Source organism: Atractosteus spatula, chromosome 7 (genome assembly GCF_055471065.1).
Source record: "Atractosteus spatula isolate fAtrSpa1 chromosome 7, fAtrSpa1.hap1, whole genome shotgun sequence".
NCBI lineage: Eukaryota > Metazoa > Chordata > Actinopteri > Semionotiformes > Lepisosteidae > Atractosteus > Atractosteus spatula.
In genome coordinates this window covers 18517972-18543042 of record NC_142712.1, presented here as the reverse complement: position 1 = coordinate 18543042, position 25071 = coordinate 18517972, and the positions used below count along the sequence as shown (strand labels likewise).

At 37.8% G+C, this 25071-nt stretch overlaps 1 protein-coding gene across 6 annotated transcripts in view; it reads left to right on the top strand.

Moving 5' to 3' along the window:
* LOC148830686 (high affinity cationic amino acid transporter 1-like) overlaps positions 1-20577 on the top strand; it is a 41850-nt gene extending 21273 nt beyond the window's left edge. For all 6 annotated transcript variants that reach the window (XM_088921756.1, XM_088921755.1, XM_088921754.1 and 3 more), the window contains 9 exons: positions 332-503; positions 1366-1499; positions 4424-4646; positions 7553-7692; positions 10623-10725; positions 11410-11621; positions 12173-12324; positions 13318-13426; positions 13949-20577. In XM_088921756.1, coding sequence (XP_088777882.1) covers positions 332-503; positions 1366-1499; positions 4424-4646; positions 7553-7692; positions 10623-10725; positions 11410-11621; positions 12173-12324; positions 13318-13426; positions 13949-14145 — 1442 coding nt within the window. In that variant the 3' untranslated portion in view covers positions 14146-20577. The remainder of the gene's footprint in view (positions 1-331; positions 504-1365; positions 1500-4423; positions 4647-7552; positions 7693-10622; positions 10726-11409; positions 11622-12172; positions 12325-13317; positions 13427-13948) is intronic.
* Positions 20578-25071: the final 4494 nt, after the last annotated feature.

The window sequence follows — 25071 nt, the reverse complement described above, 5'->3', positions numbered from 1 at the left end:
AGATGGCGTATCCAGTCAACAATCCAAAATCAATGTCATCTTAACTTATTTTTGTTTTCCTCTGAATTGAGGAAAACAATAGTTTCCTTTCTAGCAGCTCCATTCAACACATCTTGGAACAGGAATACAATTTTGAAAAAACAAAACAACAATAAATGACATCATTTGAATTTTCAAGCTCAGAATCAACACTTTGCTATTCAATCATAAAGTTGTCCATTTAAGCATCTAAGACAGGAGATTGGTTTTATTCTGATTGTCTTTTGTCACTTTGTTCTTGTACTGTTGCAGCCTTGTCTAGGCTAACAGCAGGCAACGTTGTCTTTTCCAGGGCTGCTGGCCTTTGGTGTGAAGGAATCCGCCATGGTGAATAAGGTGTTCACCTGCATCAATATCCTGGTGCTGATGTTTGTGGTGGTGTCGGGGCTGGTGAAGGGCACCCTGAAAAACTGGCGCCTCACACAGGAGGACATGACAAACCTCACCAACTCCTCAACTTACAAGTACGTTTTATTTTAATGGCGGCATACCACCATTGAACTAGCTCTTCTGTCACTCTTTCTCTGTACAGGACCATAGACCGCCTACCTGAAAAAAGACCATGGTTTATTGACTATCTAATGTTACTCAGAAATGGGTGACAGATCATGCCTTATTATACTCCTTAGTTGTCCCGTGCAGTCCACTAGAACTCAAGGAGCATTAGGTTTTAAAATGATTTAACTCCTATGCATTAGGTGGTTGGATTCTAGCTCAGGAAGCCAGGAATTAAATGATTACTATGATTTTTTGTAAATCCAGAAATTTTCAAGACCAAAAGAAACACAGAATCAGGAATTCACTATATGTATTTTGGAAGCAGAGCCAAATACAGATGCTCTGTATACAAATGCAGAGCCCCCACTTGTATTTTCTACTATTAGAACAATTTGAACTTATTAAAAATACAAAATGTCTAAGACTTTACACAGTAGTGCATGGAACTGCTGGACAGGTTAAATACCTTACTTTCATTGTACTTCAGAGGACTGTACTTCTTAATCTTTGTTCATCTCGACAGTTCTTAGCTTTTAGGTGTAGGAAGCTTTTCCAACACTTGATTTTAGATGCATTTGGGCATAACAAAAATAGACAAAACGGAAACCACTACAGGAAATTAAATTATTTTTTCATTTGGACATTGCAGTCCATGATTAGGCCATTCTGTAATTTACTCGGTTTATTTTAAATTAATTCAGCTTTAATGGAAAGTCCTAACCCTAAAAGTTCTTAGAACTTAGGCTATTGCAATGGAAAAGGATGAAAGTTGCCTATTGTAGAACATTATATGAATAATACCAAACACTGATGTTTTCTGTTTGGTAGTGTTTCAGAGAGGACAGCATCACAGTGGATCTATGGTGATGGAGGGTTCATGCCCTTTGGCTTCACTGGTGTTCTTTCAGGAGCTGCAACCTGTTTTTATGCCTTCGTGGGCTTTGATTGCATTGCTACCACAGGTAGGAAAAGGTGCCAAATAACAGCACATGACCATAGGAAAGGTTACAAACCAGAGGGGGCCATTTAGCCTACATAGTATGTTTGGAGGGTCTCATCCAGCCTTTTTTTTTAATGAAGCCAGAGTACTGGCTTCGACAGCGTTGCTGGGCAGCGTGTTCCAGATTCTTACAACACTTTGTCTAAACAAATGGCTGCTGTTATCAGTTTTAAATGCACTACTCTTCAGAGGTATTTGATTCAGGCCTTTAAATTTGGAAAGAAACTTTCAGGCTCAAGATCCGGAGAAGTGGATAGGTCAGGATAAGAACTTCTAATATACTCCTGTATAGTCCTAATATTCTGTAGAACTCCTAATATTACTGTAAAGTCATTTGGAATGAACAGTATGGGCTGACTGGCTTTCTTTCATTTGTGATCTTTGTGTTGTCATTTTATGGGGCACTTTTGTGTTGAAGAGGTCCACTAGTGAGCTGTATAATCTCACTTAACTTGACAGGACAAGTATCTGCCTTCATTGGAGAGCTAATATGCTCATCGGCCATCCTTAAAGATGATTATGTCTTTATAAGGACTTAAACAGCACTTTTAATCTGAAAACACTTTCCATATGAAAATTAAGAAAGGTTACAAATGAGATGAGGCCATTTTGGGCCATTTGTCCCACCTGGGAGTAGCTTATTGATCCGAGGATCTCATGCAACCTTTTCTTGAAGGAAACCAAAGCATGGATGTCAAACAGATGGCTGGGTATTTCGGCTGGAATCCACCTCATCCACTACTGAAATACAGCAGCCACCTGCTAGGTTACTGGCAGAGCTGTTATGCACCAGCAGTCCAACTGCAAAGCAGAGCAACCGAAGATTTGAGAAATTGCCTCATCAATTGATTTAAGGTGCAGTGGTTAGAACATTCTGGTCCAGAGGGAACAGTGGTACTGCTCCACCAACACCACTTACAACAGCAAGATCTCTTATTACAGCACTGACCAGGCATAGATGTGCTTAGCTTTGGAGTTCTTAGAAGGAAAGATTTTTTTTGGCTTTTTGTCATTAGACAGCAAACAGGAAATATATCTCCTCCCTAAGTATAGCTTCTAAGGCAGAGCCATTTAAAGAATGAACTCTGTATGTTCTAGACTTCCAGTAAATCAAAGAAAGCTGTCGTTGCTACAGGCTGTTTGCTGGCAGGAACACAGAGCTCCTAATATTCCTTTGGCAGCTACAAGAGTCAAGGCCAACCCCTAATGAAACTAGGTCTAGTTCACTAAATTCAAGTCCATTGACTTTCTAGTGTTTGAATCATAGGGCTGGGTGGAAAATTATATATTTTATGAAAACATCATATTAATCTGCTTAGTATTTAATATGAGTATCTACAGGAAAGGGACATGTTTTGTACTGTTTTGTTTTGTTAACTAAATTCAAGTCTCTCTTGTTGTTTCTTGTTCAATATTAACATCAAACAGGAAAGGTAATTTATCCATTTGAATTTATTTAGGATTTAGATCTACAGGGCTTTGCCCAAAATATTCGTCCTTCTGCAATGTTTCCACTTTTTCATGGAGATCTAAATTACAGTTAAATAGAAAATTAGATTCTGATTTGCTACAGCATCCTTAAATCCGTTCTGGTGCAAATGAATGTTTAAGTTGAACATCTTCTTTGCAGGTTATGCTGACGTTTGACCTGCTTCATAACTTCCAGAGAAAATTACTATTTTAATAGTATCCATCCTTGTGTCCATTTCCTGTCCGGCTTTTCATTTTCTCCAGAATAGTAGTTCACAGTCTAGGTACAGGTTCACAAATTCTAGTTCAAATTTCTCCTCCAAAAAATAACTATCTTCTAAACAATGTTTGGAACGACTCAGTCTCACTGTATGGCCCTGGCCACCCTTTGCCTTGCAAATCTGTCTAAAGATCTAGACTAGTATGTACAGTATGTAATGAAAAGAGACTAGAAGCAGGTGTTGTTCAGTTGTCAGTTTCCATTTCGTTTAACTTAGTAGTAGAGCACTACTGTATTACCCTGCCCCTTAGGTTGTCACACCATGTTCAGTTTGATCATATTTTTTATTCAAAACTACTGTATTTGCAGCTGACAGAATTTGTGTAGAGCATGTTTATTAAAGTTAATAAAAATGTGGTATTATTGGCAGGCGGTGAATATTGTTTACAAGGCACTGTATACATTTGGGGAATCAAGCTGGAAAAATTGAAAGGGAAATGCATGTTAGTTTGGGATCTTTTATATGTTAACAGTTACATCAAGACACTTGTATAAGAACTTTAGTGGTTACCTAAGGAAGATTTTAGGAGGATTAGAGGGAGCTACAGAAGTAGTGGACTGAATTGAAATTCGTTTCAATATGAACTTGTCATAACCCACTCACTCCAGATTTCCTGTGAAAATTGTAGTCAATTAAATGTTGTAATTGATGACCACTGGGGAAAAAAAAAGAACTTTGGAATTATACCTTTATACAATGTCTTTTGTATAAAGACAGCTTTATGTCTGTTCACTTGTTGGTGGAATACAATAAATTATAGTTCATCAAGGTGCAGATTATCCAAATAGTTCATTATTGTGAACATCCTCACTGACAGACTGAACACAGACTGTGTTAATTAAAATGTTCAGAAATCTTAGATGGACAGCCGCACTTGCACAATTACACGTTCTGATTGTTGTCTTTGTAACAGTGATCATGGTCATTTTGTCAGTCTTCCATCTTCTTTGTTCTTTGTCGGTAAGGAGTTACTGTAATTGCCATCGTTCATTCTAGGGATTTGGTTTGAGTTCTAATACAGAGCCCAAACCTTGGTACAGCTGTTCATTCTCCTTGCTAAAGTTGTACAGTGGCCTCTATTGGTAAGATAGCTTACGACCTTTGACCCTGGTGTTTTTCTCTGCGGGATCTCCAGGGGAGGAAGTGAAGAATCCTCAGAGAGCTATTCCCATCGGGATCGTGGCTTCCCTGCTCATCTGCTTTGTAGCTTACTTCGGGGTCTCTGCCGCCCTCACCCTGATGATGCCCTACTATATGTTGGACAAGAACAGCCCCCTGCCCGTCGCCTTCAAATACGTGGGGTGGGAAGGCGCCACCTACGCGGTGGCCGTTGGCTCCTTGTGCGCCCTGTCAACAAGGTAAGCTGGTCAGTCTTGAGAGTTTTGTCCCAGTGGTTTTCTGAAAAAGAATATCAAGACACATCAAACTCTGTGACAGAGCATGATGAACAGTATAAATGCTGTGATATATGTTTTTAGGGCTCCAAGAATGAATAATAAAATTGCATTTTTGCTTCATATCCACTAGTGAATACAAAAAGAAATGCTCAATGGAAGAGCTGGTGTGATATCTGAGCTCTGTTCTCTTCTAAAAATAAGTCCTAGTCATAAAGTCATAGCTCCTAAGCCTGTATTTTTAAATCCATCCTTTGGGATTTCTAAATCCATCCTTTGGGAATGTATTTAACAGTTTACCACTGTTATTTTAGATGCTTTGGCACTTGGCTTTCTTAAGTGTCTGGAATGGGCTTTTTTCTGTATTCATTTAGGTTTAAGATGGATAATATTTAAAAACAGACACTTCGATTATAGTAGTAGTATTGAAATAGTATATGTTGATAGTATTTAATACCTTAAACACCACTTGATGTATAGTAACTCAGTACTAGATGTCCTCAGGTGATGTGTACACAGATATTTCTGTATAGAAATTAATGTTTTTTATAGTCTTTCAGATTTCTTTATTTGTGCAGTATTTTTATTTTGATTGTCTGTTGATCTGCAACACTTTGCATGAAGCTTTGAATTTCCTAATTACACTAAAGCATTTATGCTGTGAAATTTGATTCTGCTTTTTTAGAACATATTTTGTGAAACTTTAAACCATTTTAAAGCAAAGCTAAAAGCTTTTCCAGATTAGATAATTAGAATATGGAATAGAATTATAAAATTGTTGGGTATTTTGGTGCCTTAAGACATCTTTTCTGTATAAATATGGAAGGTTGAGAAAACCCAATCTGCTTTCTGAGTTCTTCACTTCCATAATTACATAGTTGGTAACATTTACAACCATAACTGTTACTAAGTTACAAACATTTGGTAATCAAAACTGTACAGTTTGTTCTACACACAACTCTTAATATGTCACAGGTGATGATTAAGCTATATAAGATTCTACATTAATAACTAAGCATTCCTGAATCTGAAAGAAGCTGAAGCTTTGCTGCTTGGTGACTGCTTTCCCTTTGGCAGACATAAGAAATATCTACTGTATCAAACAAAAAATACCATCAGGTGACTGTTGGTATTTCTGTCTGCTTCATGGGTTTTGATCTAACTCCTGCCTTGTTTCTGTATGGGCCCAGCTTCCCAAATACTAGGCAGACATACTGTATATTGAAACAGCTTTAAAGTTGTAAAAGAGAGATTATAATCTCCTGTCATTTGTTAAAATGATATAATTAGTACCTTGTCCAGCTTTGTAATAGCAGTAATAATGTCATTTCAGAGAGTCTTAGGTGTTGCTGGTGGGACTCAATGTACCATCTCTACCACTATCCATTGGGTTTCGTCTGCATTGACATGCAGGGCTAATCTTCATTATAACAATATTCATCTTATTTGTAGGTTGTACTATTATGCTGTATCTGGATTTGAATATATCCGTTTCCCACATGTTGTACTTGTAACATCCAGCCATGCAAATTCAAAAATTTGATAAGTACTGTGGTCTGTAGATTTTTTTTATTCTTTAAATTAAAATTTAAGAGTATAAAATCAAATCTTGATTTTGTTAACTCAAGACGTTGTCTTTGACTTCTACCATATACCCATAAATCCATAAATTGTCCAGGATAGGATTACCTACATTAAAAATAAGTAAATTATTAATAAAATGATTTCTTCATTCATTCATCAAATGTGTATGTACAGGGTTTTGCTGATGTGTAATTTTTTGTACACTTAACTACCATCAATCCCTTTTCAAACCTCTTTCTTCAATTCTCGAAAAGCAGTGGCCACACAGTGGAGAAACACCCTGGACAGGTCACTGGTTCATCACAGGGCAAACACGGATACATACAGTACATGCTTACACTCATGGGGCCAATTTTCCCAGAAGGCATTTAACCGTCCAGTATGTTTTTGGACAGAGGGAGGAAAGAAAAGGACCAGGAGAAAACCCACCTGAACATGGGGAGAACATACAAACCCCATGCAGATAGCATCCCAGGTCCAGAATTAAACTTGGGCCCCAGCACAGCTAAACTTTAACTTATACAAGTATATTCATCCCCAAAATATAATATTTACCCACTGTTAATATAAAAGTGTTTTGTTTATATTATATTTATCTATGGCCATAACATAATAATTTGGAGTATCATGATGTTCCTGCTATGCTAAGTACAAGAGAATATACATTAAATATGATCGGAGGTATTCAGGAAATTACTGTACAGTATATTCCCTGGATAGAAGTTCCTGTTATTTAGTTGTTGAAAAAGGATTTAATGCAAGTGACCTGTGACGATTAAGTATTTTTTAAAGCAATATCAGGAGGTGTTTATTTTCGAATTTGATAATCTTTTTCTACTAAGCTATCATTACTATTTTTGTTGTTTCTTTGTGCTACTTTTTGAATACCCACACTCCAGGGGGTTTATAGGATCAGAATTGGCAGACAGTGCTGAAAGCAAATCTGAGCTCAGTCCCTTCATCAAAAGGGAAGAACAATGTAGTGTTTCATGTCCAGTTTTTTTTTTCTGGTGTCAGAAATATTCTTCACAAAACTGAAAATCAAGGCTGACTTAAAAGTGAAACACTTTGGTAGAGACTTCATAGACATCATAACAATCTCAAGGTCCCCTCTTGCTTAAATATCTGTCAGCCCTATATGTTAATCTTTCATTTTGCATAAAATGTTGTTAACAAAACAGGAGTTTTGATTATTATTCTGTTGAAGTGATAGTAGGTTCGCTGCATTATGTGGAACTGACCTTCACTAACTCAGATGGCATGGCCTGTTCTCTTTCTCTCATTAGCTTGCTTGGCGCCATGTTCCCAATGCCCCGAGTGATCTGGGCCATGGCCGATGATGGGCTGCTCTTCAAATTTTTGGCAAAAATCAGCCAAAGAACCAAAACCCCCGTAACTGCTACATTAACTTCAGGGGTTATTGCAGGTGAGGCTGAAAGAATAACCACTAACACTGTGATTACAGGAATGTACGTGCTTTCAACCGCACCTGTTCAAAATGCACCTTTACTGCTGGAACTCATCTTGAGCTATTTACCATCAGCAGGCATACAATTTTACTGCTCACTTAGAGATAGCCAGTTCCCAATGCAACAGACAAACATTCAGCAATCCACAGGCCATCATGTAAGAAGGATAAGTACTGTGGTCTGCAGTAATTGTAGGTATAAGCTGTCAGTCATTTGGGCACTACCAGTCATACAGACCTTGATCGTACAAAGCAAGTCACATGCCAACTCTTAATATTCTGTCATAAGAATATAAAAAAGGCTACGAATGAGAGGAGGCCTTTTGGCCCATCTTGCTCAATGTGTCTTTACTCACTGAATGGAATCAGACATCTTGAAAGGGAGTGCATTGGGCTCAAGATTTTAGGAACTAGACAGGATGTGAACAATGAAAAGAGCATTTCCTGTTAATGTTACCTAAACAATTGTAACATCACATGCAGATGTAGTATTATTAAAGAAAATAACCTTGAACCAAAAAACGAATTGCGGAAAATCTTGTCCATTTCCTTTTAGTTTTTTTTATCAAGAATTCCTGCTTTGTTTTTGTTTGTTCTAAAATCCCCTTGCTATTTGCAGATGGTTTTAAAAGGAGAACTTATAAAAATCTGAGCCTGGTGAAAGAAACATTTTGATGTTCTTTAAAAAGAGGTTGTTTTATATTTCTGAGTGGTACAGTCCATTTTCACAGTGTGCACATTTACTTATTCCATACCCTCCACCTCCATCAGCACCAGTGTGCATTCAGAACAGTTTGCAGCTGAATCCACGTAGTAACCTGGTCTCCTCCAGTCTGTATATGTTGTTTATTTAAAACTTCTTTACCACCACCAACCCCCTCCCACCCCATTCTAGTCTCTTGGGTTCCATGTTTCCCCTGCCACGGATTATCTTTGCAATGGCCAGAGATGGGCTGCTGTTCTCATTTCTGGCCCGAGTGAGCAAGAGGAAAACCCCCATCGTCTCCACCTTGATGGCAGGGGTCATGTCCGGTAAGCTCCAGTGTGAGCGAAAAAGCTTGGGCTGCCCCTCAGCTTCACATATTAACAGACTGCACAGCCTAAGCTCTGTGTGTGAGATCTCTTGGAAGGAGTTGGATTAATATGGGAAGGACTGGATGAAAGAAACATCTTGATATACAGGCTTTGCTCCTGGCTGATCCCAGAACATCATCAGTGTGGTGTTATCACAGTCTGCGCTGCCGTCCTGTTAATGCTGTTTGATGGTACCCACCCTAACAAATGTTTCCTTGTTTACTTACATGTCCCATTTTGCTGTTGCCCTTAGATGCTCAGTCTTCAGGCATGTTTCCTAGAGTGTTGGGAGAAATTACCTGTAGCAACTGAAGTACACTCTTCACAAGATATGCCCCGTGGGTTGGTTAGAGAGGGACTCACTTGCAAGAGTTGTCACTGGTTTCCCAAAATCAACCTCATTGTTATTAATATCACTGAAATAAAAGCGTCAAAAAGAGCCCAGGCAGTGCAGGTGACAAGGCATTCATCCTCAACAAAGTACACTGGCAAAATGGGATGTGTAGAAAAGAGGAGGAAGCATTTTTTTTGGTAGTGGAAGGAGTGGAGCAGCAATTAGAGCAATTATTTTTATTTTTAATGGGATATTTGACAAACTAAGAACTCTCTGCAGAAACTGTCTATTATTTAAACTTTAAGTAAGCTTCTTCTTACCTGTGATGATGCTTGTTTAAAAATTAAGAACTTGAGCATTCACAGCCTTTTAATTTTGTACACTTGCTCTTTTGTTACATCTCTTTAACAGCTACACAGTAGGAGATTGAACAGCACATGTCATTAAATAGCTTGTATTAAAAATGACCTTACAGATTTCTGTTGATTGAGTAAAATAATCAATATGAATATTGATTTATAGTATATTGGTTAAATTAACATAAAATAGAGAACTTCATTTTACACTAATGCAACAATATATTTTCACTCGTAAAAATGCATGTAAAGTTATTTTTATCAAGATTACACTAATATATATCTTTAGAAAGTTGAATGTGTATGTTATGTGCATTAAAGTTATTAATTTTTAGCTAATCTAAGAACTCTCATGTAAACTATAAAAATCTGAAAATGCACTCATCCATCAGTTGTTTTAAAGCTGCTTAGTCCTAGTAAGGTTTGCAGAAACCCCTATTTTCTTAGAAAAACAGGATGAGAGACTGGAATATAAATGTGATGCCAGCCTATAAGAGGACACACACACACAATTTATCAGTGAAACTAGCCATTATATCTTTGGAAGTTGCAAGGAAGCCAGAGCTCTGGGTAAAAACTTACACATACCTGAGGAGAGCAAGAATATTCCAGGTATATACAGAAGGTTCCCCAGTCCAGTATCAAGTCCATATCCAAAGAGCTCTTAGGCAGCAGTGCTGCAATGCTGTCATGCCGCAGGTTTGACATTACAGAGCAAAAAATATATACATAGAAAACAATTTTTACTTGTTATAAGAAGCCTTGTATTTTTTTCTTTCAGTTTTCCACTTTTGAGAAAGAAAAGAGGAAAGTGAAAAATATGAAAATGTCTAAATATTTTTCATTTGGTAGTGTTTTTCCTTTACTACAAATATTTTACATGGGAGTATAATATATACTTCAATATAGTTGAAGGCTACCTGTTGTATGCAAATATCAACAGTTGGGGTTGTGACATAATTGTTCACAGGATGTACTGTGTGATCTTTGTGTTTTTTTCCTGTGAGATAATTCTTAAGAGAATTCCACAAGCATCTATCAAGGACAGCCACAATTGGAAAGGTGAAAGGAATGACATTTGTTTGCTGTATTTTTTATGTACTCTTTCTTCCTTCATGTTCCAGCTATAATGGCCTTCCTCTTTGACCTGAAAGACCTGGTGGACCTCATGTCTATCGGCACCCTGCTTGCATACACCTTGGTGGCTGCCTGCGTTCTAGTCCTCAGGTTCGTAACGCAACCCAAGCCGGCTGTTCCTCACCTGCACAGCTGTCATCGGTAGCTGTAGCCTATAGATACTTTGCCTGTAGTAACTCGTACAGTAAAAGACAAGCTCATCACCTCATCCTCATTGTCACTTGTCAGCATTAGCCTCTTCAATCTAAAAGTTGATAGTCTGAACTTTGTCAGAAATAGTGTATCCTGAAAAGACTCCTCAGGATAAAGAGCAGGTTAGCTGAGATAATTTTGGCTAGAGTGTGTTGATAGTTCCATCTTCCAAGACAGTGCTTCTTATTATATAAAGTAACACGTACTCTATTCCTTTCTACAATTTTGTCAGAAACCCTCCTTGAAATTTGCTTCTGCAAGAACTGATGATAAAACCTTTTTTAGAATTTTTGCGGAGACATATTTGAATTAGGGGGAGGGGCACAGTGGTTAGCATTGTTGCACCCCCAATTCGCTTCTGGGAAAATTGGTGTGAATGTGTTTCTATCTTTGTATGACCTGTGATGGACTTGTATCTGTGGCTGTTGCTTGCCGGGATAGGCTCCAGCTCCCCTGCAACCATTTATTGGATAAAGCGGTTAGAAATTAGATGGATGGATACTTGAACTATTGTAGTTATGCCCAACACTAATTGGTGAAGACTTCAGTGCTGAAGGATATGAATGCATGTTTCTGATCCAGATACCAACCTGAACAGCCCAGTCTTGTCTACCAAATGGCAAGCACCCTAGATGAGAGCGAAATGACAGAGTCGGTGAGCAACAGCGAATCCCAGGCAGGGATACTACCAGATGGTATGGAGGAGTTCAGTATGAAGAGGATGCTCTTCCCAGAGAACTCTGATCCAAGCAGCATGTCTGGTTTGATTGTGAACATCTGTGCCAGCATGCTTGGTAAGCCTCAGGAATGTACATACGCATGCATTGTTTTCAACTACAATGTATCTTAAGCCCTCAATGCACTGTGCAATTTCCTCCCAATTTAGTTTTTTTTGCTTTATGTCTGTTAATGTCTCCGCTTTGCTCATATGTTCCAAGTTAGTTCTGAACTGCTTTTTCAAAGCTCAATGTTTTGTGTGAGCTTGATCCAAATCCATGAATGGTAGGTTGTCTTCTGTATTCAGTCTTTGGTTTTAATTGTATTACACCTTGAATCCTGCAGACACACCTGTAAAATTAGTGCATAATTGTAAGTTGTTGGTTTTTTTACTTCAGTCCAGTCAGTGTGTGATCTCACCCAGCAAACATTTTAAAATCTGCATTGGATAACCTGGTGAACAAAGCACCCAAATTTTAAAATGTAGGAGTGTTTGATTGACAGTATGCAATGGTTTGCTATTTTAGAGAGACAACTAAACCCTACCTATGTCTGAAGCCTACGGGGAGTCTTCAAGTTGTAACATAGCTATTGTTGTTGATTCTCTGTTCTTTTATTTACTTTCCAGGGTTCCTTGTCTTCATTTTCTGCATCATCGCTGTCCAAGGTGGCACAAAATCATGGTCTGTGGCACTTCTTACCATTTTCTTAATTATGAGCGTCGTCATCACCATCATCATCTGGAGACAACCGGAGAGCAAGACCAAGCTCTCCTTTAAGGTAAGGACCTTAGTTTTACTTCTTTAAAAGAAAAAAATGGTAAACATTAAAGATGTTGTAGTTGTGAATGTTTTACTTTGAGGCTTGGAACAAACACATTTTTTCTCACAATGTTATCTTAATACAGGAATTCTAAAAGGATAGTGTGTGCCTCATTCTAAGTATTTTATGGATTTTACTGAATTATGCTTACTAAATAATTTCCCTATCACTACTGTAACAGAGCATTATCTGTATCTGTAGTGTGAACTACCGAACTGGATTTTCTTTGAGTTGATGTTTGAAAATAATCATCTTTATTACACCCAGTTTGGGAATTTTGTGTGGAAAGATGAGTTTGTTGTATCATTATACAGCTGTGTGATACACAAATAATACTAAGAATAAGTGTAGCAGACTATATCTTGTTCTTATCATTGAAGGAACAACCATGGCAATTGTACCTGCCAATGAACAGCTTACATCACCCCAATAACTAATTCCTGTTAGTCCAGCATAGTCTGGAGATTTATTAATGCTATCCAAACCCACTAGTGTTACATATTTTCTAGTTTTATTCTTTTACTATAATTCAGTTTTAAGGTTGACTTTGAGTAACAAGCTTTGTGCCACAACTTATTACTCGGATAAAGCATTTTGTGTGAACACAATACCTTAAAGTGACAGGGAAAGCAGGTAATAAACTGCGACTGACTTTTCTGGCATACATCCAGGTGTCAAGGCATAAACACCTTCTAGACTAGATTTTGAAAGATTTACTAGGACATTAGCTGAATTAGAAAGTTGTGGTTTTCTGCTCCAGCATAAGGCCTGCTCTGTGTCTATGTTGGTTTTCTTTGTGTTCTCTGGCTTTGTTCCACAGTCTAAAGACATGCGTCCATATCGATGGACAATAATCCCCATGAACATTTGCAATAAAGATAGCTGATAAATAAATAGTGACTTTTTAGCTATCTTGGAAATGACTCTGTAATTTCTTTTTCACATCTCCAGGTTCCCTTGCTGCCCTTTCTTCCTGTTCTGAGCATGTTTGTCAATGTGTATCTCATGATGCAGCTAGACAGAGGCACATGGATCCGTTTCCTTGTTTGGATGGTGCTGGGTATGTTAAATTCTTGGTCACTTTTAGATCCTTCCCAGATGTAGAAATAAGGCTTCTGTTTGCATAACATTGCAGTGTGTATACTGTATATATATATATGACACAACACTAGGTTGTTAAAGCTTGTTGTGTGTTGCCTTTATCTACTGTAAGTAAACTTGTGCAGCAGAAAAAAAAATATAATTATAAATAAGCACAGCGCATATATTAGCTTTTAAGGTTTATTAATGCTTTTGCAGTAAAGCTTGTGGTTTGCAAACCTAACCTCTAAATGTCTATGCAATTGAATACTTATATACACTTATAAATGCAGCTATCACATCGATACTGTTATTTTCACACTCGTTTAGACCGGTCAGAAATTAGCTTAGTGAATGTTACAGCATAACTTTCAAAAATGAAAGAAGAGAGGGTGTGAGGTAGGATTAATAAGGAATGAGCTGAGAGTTGTGTACTTCTCTAGGTATGTTTTGATGTTTGCTCAGAGACATTAAGAGTTACTGTTGTTGCTTGCTTGCTCAGGTTTCATCATCTACTTTGGATATGGAATGAGACACAGTACAGAGGCAGCCCTTGCCCAGTCAGCCACAGAGAATGGATACAAACAGGCACGCATGTCAAACGGCGAACCCACAGTTCCTGAAAAAGAGGCCTTTCTAAATGATCCTGATGAGCTGGATGCCAGAAACCATTGGCAAGAGGAAGAGGGAGACTCTTAAAATCCCAGGGAGCACCTTGGTCTTCTCCAGCCTGATGTCTGCTTTAGTTGAATACAATTCTGAAAAACAAACAAAAACAGTTAAAAGGGAACCTAGACCGACCCTCACTGAGCTGTGTCGAGGAAGCCCTTGTGAGACACTAGCGGCTATTGCATTGCCTGTAGGTTTCAATGTGAATGTCGTCTCGTGTCAGTGCGGCTACACATTTTAGTGTATAAAAAACTTAAAAGAAGACTTTTAGGAGATGCTTTGGGGGGAAAAAAAGCCAGTCATTTCGTTCGAACATTTGAGTCACATTTAAGGTCAGTAGATACCCGCTTTTTTAGCCTGGAATGGAATCTGCTTCACTGTAACCAATTTCACATTTTCCTAGGAAGGTCTGCTTGCTTTTGTTTGGACCCTGGTACTCATACCAATAGTGACTGAAATCCCAAATCAAACATGTTCTTCATAATAAGATAACAATTTGGTTATAATGCCTGTCATCTTCCGTCCACTCTGCTATATGACTTGGTTGGTTACCAAACAGTACCAAAAGTTACAGAAGCAGTTATAGAAGTCTCTTAGGTTGTCCAGATGTTGAATGGTGTTGTAATGAGTCACTTGATATAGATTATGCTGCAGTAAATTGTCCGTCTGTATTACAGGACAAATTTACCATGCCAGTAATGTGACAAGAACCAAACAGTACAATCCAGAAACGAAACAAGACTCAGGACTGTTTCTGTGATTGAATTACATGATCTTTCTGGGAGTGAGTTTGGGAGAAGTCAGCTCTAGGTAACAGAATAAAAGTAATTCTTAGAAAGAAGTCATGATAAGTAAGGCTTTGGATTCAGTGTCAAACTATACTTCTCTGTAGGAAAGTGTCAAGGAGTGTGTGTGTGTGTGTGTGTGTTTTTGTTTGTATAAAAACAAATTGGGGAACTTATTATTCCTGATGTGTATAGACATTTATTTTTCCTTCTTTGTAAATACCTGCTACTAAACAAAATGATGCTTTATTTTTAGATTGAGTCATCTCTTTGCTATGGGTGATCTGGGATTCACAGTAGTTTGTCTACTGAGGTACTTGGCAGTACCGTAATCAGGCAGTCTGCACGGACCTAATGTCTGAAAATATCGGAAGAGAATCAAAGACCTCTCAATCATTCTGAACTGGTTTGTTCATGTTTTTTTAAATATGTGAATACGATACAGGGTAATGAAGAAACCTTCCAGTTTAAAGCTGCACAGCTTTTCTGCATCTGAAGCAGTGTATGGAAATAAATCCTACAGTACTGTACATGTGCTGTTTTCTGCTAATTTTGTTGAATGAAGTTACTCTATAGTGTCTGGCAAATGTCAGCCAGGAGTTTTGCTAGCCATCATATGTACAGTAAATGGATTCACTTGGAGCTCAGGGTCACAATGCAGGCCATTGGCTCTCCTGTGTTACAGTATATAAAATGGAGGCATACAGTATGTTTTGTTAGCACAAATTAAGCAAAGCAATCAGCTATGTATTTTAGAGAAGAATACATGAAAAAATTTTAAGCTTCAACAAGTAATTCGGTAATGTTTTTGGTTGAAATTTTTTCTCTAGATTGGATAATTGGATGTATGTGTTGTATCACCACCTCCGACTGTGATCCTGACTCACTGATGCTTGACCCGAGTATACAAACTGTTCTTGTTGGATTAGAAGAGATGTTGTGAGAAGATAGAGAATTGCTTGTCAAATGAGTAGTGAGCAAAGGAAGTGTCAGGTGAGTCGGGGCTGTTGCTGTTAGGATACACAGCGTAAACTGACTTCTAAGGAACCAGTGTTAGCCAGTAAATTTAGTGTTGGGACTCCTCAAACTCTGGCAGTGTCCAGGAACCAGTGTTAGCTGGAATTCAGATGGAGTTCTCTGCAGACCCCCATCCTGTAGCCTAATGCAGGATATGTCAGCTGATGCCAGACTGTAAAGAGTTTTCAGATTACATGTATTTAACGTTCATATCTTAATTTTATTTCAAAATTAAGTCACCATAGAAAATAGGATAAAACTGTAACCGATACATTTAACACTATGCATGAATGACTAGGGAGAGTAGCAACAAAATTAAATTCTCAGTCAAAAAAACACATTGTACGAGACACACTAGTGCAATAACAAATTGTAAGGCATACAAGCTTTAAATGTTAAATTTTAACCGTGGTTCATAAAAGATTGTCAGCATTGCTCTGTATCTGTGGGAGACGCTGTTAGATCCTGGTTTCAATTCTAAGCTGAGGTGCTTTCTGTGTGGAGTTCTTCTCTCCACAGGGGATTGTTCCAGGCACTGTGGTTACTTCCTGCCTTTCAGAAACATGCTGACTCGGTCAGTTGTCTTGGTCGGTGTCTGTAAATTGTCCCTGCAATGCACTGGTATCCCAACCCAGCTGTAGTCCAAACATATGCCTTATGCTTTCAGGAGAAGCTCCATGTTACTGCCCAATAAGTAGAATTCCTGAAACTGCTTGTTCTTACTAGGAAGAAGCAGCTTTCTCCTCATTAATAGATGGATGCTCCTTAGCTTTTCTGGCTTTATGTCCAACCTTTCAGGGTTGTCAAAAGTGAAAAAGTATCTGATTGTCAGGTTTTCAAGGAGGTGGTAGACAGTTATCGGAGAAATGTGGAAAGGGGGCAGATTGACACCCTAAATATGTGATAATTGTGGAATTTTATATATATTTTTTAAATAAATGCTTTACACAAGCTTTCATGGTGTGCTTTACCACACTAGAATGTTAAAATACCATGATTTACCAAAAGGAATATTTATAAAGGTCGATATATCATGGTATTTTCAAAGGCTAGCATATAATATTAGAGTGAAAGTATGGTAAAACCAAAGTGAAGGGAGGGTTAAGTGTGAAACGGAAATATAAAAATGTAGAAGAAATTATCTAGCCGATAATTTTGCTTCAATAAATTGTGCAAATCTTTTTTTTTACAAAGATGTAGTCTCCGTATAAACATGATATTTTTGTGAGTAATTTGCCTTTTGTATGTTGAACTTTTTAAAGTGATAATCATCCTTTGGCTGGCCGCTGCACTGTGCTTAAATGTTGGTACTGAGTTAAGTGTATTAAAAAAAATATCCAAGGAGACAAACATACAGACATGTCTGTTCAGTCTGTAGGTTTTTAGAAGCAGAATGGCTATTGGGTCACTGCAGGCTATAGTTTTGCTGCACTAGTCATTATGAAACTTGAAAGAGCTTGAAAGAAAAACAGCATCAATGAAGAAATATAAGACATACAGTAACTGTTGTAATATTGGTGTTTTATAGTATAGCTTGTCAGAAGCTGAGCTTTAGCTGTGCCTTGAATGTTTTAATGAGCTTTTCAGACAATAAGAGAGGGACAGGGGAGGGTGTTGGATTTTGTTTTATGTGAATAAATGTATTTAATATATGTAAAAAATCTTAATTGGTGCTCATTATCATCTTTACTGATTAAGTACAAAGAGTAGACATTTGCCAGTGACATCTCAGAATTCCCTGCAGAATGAGGTCATGTAATGGTGATATTATTCCATTTTAGAAATGTAAGTCATTTCTTGAATTCTGTATATAATCACTTAAAGAGTCCCTTAACTTGAAATGTGATGCAAGAATGTAGAGTAAGTGTGTATGTTTTTATGTGCAGGTGCTTCAAATATAAAGTATGTTGTTGATACAGTATATACAGTATAAGGTAAAATATGATTCATGTACGCTTATTGGTCAATAAAATAAGAACCTCCAATGTGTGATTTGCTGGAAGAGAAGAAGAGGGTCATCTTTTCCTAGTCAGAGCAATGCTCAGGTATCAGCCCTTTTGAAAATGTAATCATTATGCTCAACTGAACTTCAGTTGACAGTGATTGTTGTATTGATGGGATGAGATTGAGTCACATGTGCTGTATTTCATAGCTTTGAGACACAAATGCCTTATACAGTTTTAAGGTGGTTTTGTTCATCATTTACCCACCCCAGTACATTCACTGAGGATTCTTAAGATTTTGGCCATTGAGTTTATCTGGCCGATGCTGAACATTTTTTAAGATAGGGAGGTTATTACTAAAGAGCAAAATAACTTTCCACATTGCTGATAAGATAACATTGCTCAGAAATATTTTGTCCAAGTCCATTGCAGGGGAAAAAAACAGTGGAATTTAGAGTACAGCATAACAAGGAAGAATATTTTTTATTGCTTTGACCCGCTAACTTAGTGGGAGGTTATAATATTTAGGCATCTTGTCCTAAATTGCTGCTAGGAAATTTAGAGGAATCTTTATCCTGCTATGTTGAATACATGATCATGTCATACCCAAGTGCAAGTATTCACCTGTCCAAATATGCCTACAAATTTAATCTTATCATGCACTTATCATGATCATCACTTGTAAAGCTCTCTGCGGTCACTTATTACCAAGGGTGCTATACCAAATAAAAATCAATGTAAATCTAATACACATATAACATTGTGATAATATACACATAGTATCAGGGATTTTATGTTGCAATATACAGTACAGACATATTTGTATCAGTTGTACTTTTTGTTGAACACATTGAACATCTGCCTCAAATACCTGAAAAGCTGCCAAAGTGTATTACCGTTTCTTTACAATTGCACACTGTACTAAATCTCTGGGTACATATGGTATGCTTTAAACAGCACAGTTGAGTTATTTGGCAGAGCCTGTCCAGGGAGGGGATCATGGGGGACTGTATGGCCTGTATGTACAGTATGTCTCAAGAAAGGAAGCAGTTACTTATTTCATATGATATCATTCAGACTGTAAAGTCTGAGGAGAGGCAGAAAACAAAAAAGTGTTGGCACTTGTTGGCAAGCTTTTCAGGTTTCTGGATAAAGGATGTGCATTTTTATCTGGGACAAGAACATCTTTGAGATTGAAGGGCTACAGTTGAGTTGCCTCCTCTTTCTTGTCGGAGTGAATTGTGAGTCCCAGCATAGTAACATCAGCTGAGAAACAAATTTTATTGGATGAATGCAGGCGCTTGAGACAGAGAAAAACTGAAGAACAGATTTGAATAAAATCAGGATTGCGAGTAGAAATATCTTGTGACATCTTAAAAGTATCCTAGAAAGTACTTGTTATGCTTGTGAAAGCTCTACATGTGTCTTGCTGATTCCTTAATAAATATATTGTCTGAAGACCTGTAATAGTGCTACATGTATCCAGATTCCCTGTCAGAAGTTATTGGGATACTGGATACCCTATATTCTGCCTGATATCATTTTAAGTTATTAAGAATCTACAGGTCCTGAATGTTTTACTAACTGACCAGAATTAAGCCACATTTTGTGAAAAGGTTTACAATGTATGAACATGTAAAATGTATATAGACCCTTTAATTCTCCTTTATCACAATTAATTATTCCTATGTGATGAAATGGCCATGTAACAGCAATGTAAACTGCAGAAATTTTGAAATGTTTAAAATGTATTCCCATAGACTAAACCAGACATGTACTCATCCAAATTTTATATATTGAGCTACATAAGGATACTGTATGTACTGTAATAGAGAAAATGAGACCATGGTTAAGTACAGCCCCACAAGAAATTAGTGATTCAATTATTCTTTCTCACCTATTAAATTTATTTTACAGCACTTTAGAGACTAAATCTAGCAGATATTTATCTTTGTACATTGATTATCAGTTTTCAAAGCTGATGTTTCTTTAGTGTGAAAGGTATAAGGGGAGGAATGTGTGGCTCACAGTGATGGGTTTCAGATCATTAACTTTTCTGTTTGCTTACAGCAGGGATTTCATATCTCAAAATTCCTGAAGAGCCTAGTGTCTTCTGTTTTTTCCTTACTTGAGAAGTCAAACATACTAATTTTATTTGTTTGACATACTGTATATAGGTTTTCTCTTACTGCTTTTTACAGTGTATTATTCAAACTTTCACTTAATCAAACAGGTGTGTGTAAAACACCTCAGAATACAGTTGTACACTAAATTAACTGATTAGACCAACTATGTAAATTAGCTTTGGTTATGTAAATTAGCTTCAGAAACAAGAAGACACTAATCCCATCAGGAGTTGAGTTTGAGACTCTTGACTGACAGGGTTAGATGAAAATTTCATTTTAAGGCTGTATTGCACTTAATTTTATAATTCAAATGCAGGTCCATTTTTCTGATTTGTATACATACATCAGTAATCATTTGCCCAACAAGGGATAAGCAAACCAAAACTATCTTGTACAGTACAGTTCAATGTTATTTATGTTACAGTGGTTTTCAGCCTGTGCATATTGTGTGTTCCGGACCATTTCGAATGTCGTAATGCTACTTTGTGTAAATATAAGTTGATGTCAAAGTGTATTTCTTAAAATGCATTGTAAAATACAGCAGAGCTATTCTCTTATTTGCATATGTAAATAAACTGTGCTTTTGAACAAGCTAGTGTGTTCTGACAAGATTATTTTCATTCTTATTTCAGATAAAAATTGAACTACTGCATGAACCAGGCTAAGGTTTGGAGATGTCAGACTGCATTCTCTATTGTGTATCATGTTTCATTGAGTTTTCCTGTTGCATTAGGGGGATCAATTTAGTCAATTTTAGGATCTCAAGCAAGTGACGGTTTTGGAATTAAAACTTGATAAATTGATAATGCTATTCTCTCCTGACTACCATAAGTGAAGATGTGGATGGAAACGCCCTTTAGAACAATGTTACACTGTATGGTTCTCAAGAAGTTGAGTTTCACATTTATAAGTCCATCACATTTGTGGATCAGAACAGACCTTTGCAAAAGTTCTGCAAATTGTGAAGACAAACAAAGAAAATGAAAGGATCAAAGCATCTGTTGGGAACACTACTGATTCCTACTAGGGTCACTGAAATGAAGCGTCTAGTCCCAAAAGCACAGGGTGCAAGGTGAAACTTCGCCCTGGATTATAGGATGTCTATGGCAAGGCACTCACAGGGACAGTTCAGAGAGACATACTAACCTAGGGGGTAGGTATTTGTGATGAGAGAGAAAATAAGAGCACCCAGAGCAAGAGCACATGAACACTAGGGGGAAAAAAATAAATTGCTGTGTAAGAGGAAGTAGCATTTAGCAGTATAGCAGTGGCTCTGTGGCTAAGGATCTGTGCCTGTGGCTGGAAGGTTGCCGGTTCAAATCCCGCAGCTGGCAGAGGAATCCTACTTAGTCGGGCCCCTGAGCAAGGTCCTTAACCCCAACTGCTCTAGGGGTGCTGTACAATGGCTGACCCTGTGCTCTGACCCCAGGCTTCTCTCCCTGTGTGTGTGTCTGTGTCTCATGGAGAGCAAGCTGGGGTATGCGAAGAGACGAATTCCTAATGCAAGAAATTGTATAGGGCTAATAAAATGACGTTATGTTATGTTATAGTGTCCCCGCCACTGTAATGGGGCATTAGGACCCACACAGACCATAGGGTGGGCGCCCCCCGCTGGTGCCACAAACACCACTTCCTGCAGGCTCAACCCTGCTTAGTTTCAGTAGGTAGCCAGTTGAGAGCTGCAAGGTTGCTGGCCTGTTTATGAACTCATCCTGAGTGCCTAATATTTCCCATACTTGCAGCCTGCCAGTCTATGACATTTTCTGAATGAAGCTTTAGAAGGTTTTAGCCTTTTAACATTTTTTATAATTATTTGCAAGATTCCATTGAGATTCTATAAATGGGATTTCTCATACACTTATTGCTGCGTGTGTAAAACAAGGTTTGTTGCTGTGGTTGTTCAGGTCATCATGTAAATACTGCCTGGAAGATCATTAGAGATTTTAGTTGATTTGAAAGCAATAAGATTTTAGTTGATTCGAAAGCAATAATAAAAGGGCATAAGGATAGCTAAGCGCCACTCCAACAGTACTTGAAGGAGGATGGTGTTGTTGCCATAGCACAGTAGTTGGAGAACTGTATGACTAAGAGTAGCAGTACAAGTACCCATTACAATCACAAGACAGATGGTGTGGAGGAAGTAAAATAGTATGTGACAGCTAATGCTGCCATCAGAGGATTTGTTAATGAATAGATTTTTAACAATTAGCTGTGGTAACTGCTGAATTAAATGCAGCCAATCAGTGAGAAATCTGGTCCCCACCCCACCATATGGTTTCACCCTTCAAAATGGAGAGATATCTTTTACCCTTGGGATTGGGAAATGTGCATGTGTGCTTAGTCTCAAACCCCCCCCCCCATAAAATCTAGAAGAGGCCCTGGTGAATTATTAAAAACATAGTCCATAATTCCAAATGCCTCCTATCTTTTTAAGCAGATTGCAGCTATTTCAAAATTTAATAATCATTAGTTATTGTCAGGTCTTTGGGGAAATCCTTTGCAAATCACAATAAACCATAACAGAGTGGGGTTTGACAAGTTGGTGACTTAGTAATGAATAAAAGTGTCATATCATGGAGACATCTCAAGAAACATTCCTCATTTCCAAATGATCAATCAAAAATGTACTTCAAACTTACAAATGCTGTTCTGAAACTAACAAACAAGACAGTGTATCTAAAAATGAATTACACTCTTCTTGAAAACCCCCTTCTATCCCAAATATTTAAATTGAAGTTTATGTCTCTATTACATAAAAACATCAGACAATGATTTTCAAATCATTGAAAATATTTTTTATAAATAATGGAGCTCAGAACTTTAATACAAAAGAGACAGGAAAGCATGGATTCACATTTGTAGAAATGTGAAGTTTTGGTCTCCAAATAAAAAAAATTCAATTCAATTCAAATTAATGCATAGGATATATTTAACATCCAGAAAGTTTTTCAGATGAAATTACAAAAATACAATCACTGGAGATATGGTAACACAAGCTATTTTTTCTCACATGTTTTTTACACGTCCTAAGGTTTTAAAGATTTTGGAAGGAAATAACTAAAATATTAGAATGAATTTACCCTTTCCTTTAATTTATCCACCAAAATTATTTTAATGAATAACTTTTCTGATTGTACAGGTAAGTTGAGAGCTATTAAATTAAAACCAATTTAAGATATAAAACCTCCTTTGTTTGACACTTTGAACAAGGACAATATTAGTAGCAGTCTGCTAAGTATATAAAACTAGCCAGGAATTATTTCTTATATTAATTAGTTGAAATGTTTTTTTTGTTTTATTTCTACTTTTAGTATGTAATTCATACAATCTCTGATTTGATGTTTATTATATGTAAATGAAATATAATTCTGTGATAAAAAAGTACCCTGAAAAATGGAGGTGTATAATAAATCATGATGCATAGCTACAACAAAGAAAAGACTTAGTACAACTGACACTAATGGGTGCAGAAGGTTACACTGTCACGTCTCACCTTTTAACCCTGGAACAAATCTCAGCTTCTACAGATCCAAAGGAGTCTATTGTAAGCTCACTGTTCTCAGTGAAATCAAGATCACCCACTTCGTCACAGCCTGAAAGAGAAAACAAAAGTGTTTTTTTTTGGTAATCATATACACTCATAAACTGTTTGAGATTTGTAAGGGATGAACTGTACTACATTAACAATGAATTGCAATGAAAATGTATGCTTTTTTAAAAAAATGAGATGTCCTAATTGTGGACGCATTTCTAATATCCCCCCACACAGCTGGGGCCCAAGACCCCTTCAGAGTGCCATCTGGAAATATCAGTGTTATTGCTGCGCTAGAGCCACAGGCGGGAACTTGCTTTTCATCCAGTTGGTCAAGCATACAATAAGCCTCGAAATGAAAAGTGTTTGGTATTCACATTTCAAACCTCTGTCTTGTGGGAGTGGGTTTTTGTAATCTTTTCAATTTTTTTTTGTTATACCCAGGTGGTTTTTTTGGAATTGTTATTTGTTGTTTTTTAATGTCTCAGCCTACAGCTATGAACCCAGCAACCTCACACAAGGGAGGATGAGAAAGTGTGAGTAGATTCCTCCCACCTGCCCGCCTTTGATCCACTTGTCTTTGAACACCTCACAGGCAATGCTCCTTGGAGGAAAGCATGTTTTGGATGACATCCTGTATGCACCCCCTTGCGTGGTTTGTCCACTGCCCTTCTTGTGTCAAGTAGTAGGGCATCTTACACTGTCCCAATGCGGACAACAAAGGCCCTGTTAAGAAACTGTTGGTGGAGCGAGTGCATGTCCTACCATCTCAGCCCTCGGTGTGTCTGAGCCAGCAGTGGAGACTGGAGAGCGTGCCACACAAGGAGTTATGTGTGTCCTTGTCGATGGGGCATCTTAACCACACTCAGGCACTTTCAGCAGCATACACTGCTCATCTGGCAGAGGTGGCAAGGACACCATACTGCCCTGGCCTCAGGTCCAGTCCATTGCCTCTCGCTGTCTACAACTGGTCCAAAATCAAGTTCAAGTTCAAGATTATTGTCATTATACTCATACACAGGTATATGGTATAATGAAATGCTATTTATCCAGCTCTCAGACGATAAGTAGCACAAAAAAAACTACAATACAATTGAATAAGAAAAGAAAGACAGAGACAAAAGGCAATGGCAACACAACAACAGGAAACAGGTAATGTGAAAAACAACATCAGTTGTGCAAAATCATACATCAACAGAACAAAATAAAGGATAGAAAATTCTGGGGAGTGAACTTCTTGACATGTGAGGTAGAGGTAGATTTCAATGTGTGTTTGAGATCTGATAAAGAGAGAAGGCACTGTGAGGGTTCAAATCGTAGGTGAGAGAGGCTGGGAGTTTAATAGTTTGATAGTGCGGGGGTAAAAACTGTCTGTGAGTCTGGTAGTCTGGGCCCGAATGCTCAAGTACGGTTTTCCAGATGGTAGAGGGTCAAACAGTCTGTAGCTGGGGTGGGTGGGGTCGTTGATGATGCTTAGAACTTTCCTCAAGCACCATCTGTCATAAATGTCCTGGATGGATGGGAGAGTAACCCCAGTGATGGACTGGGCAGTT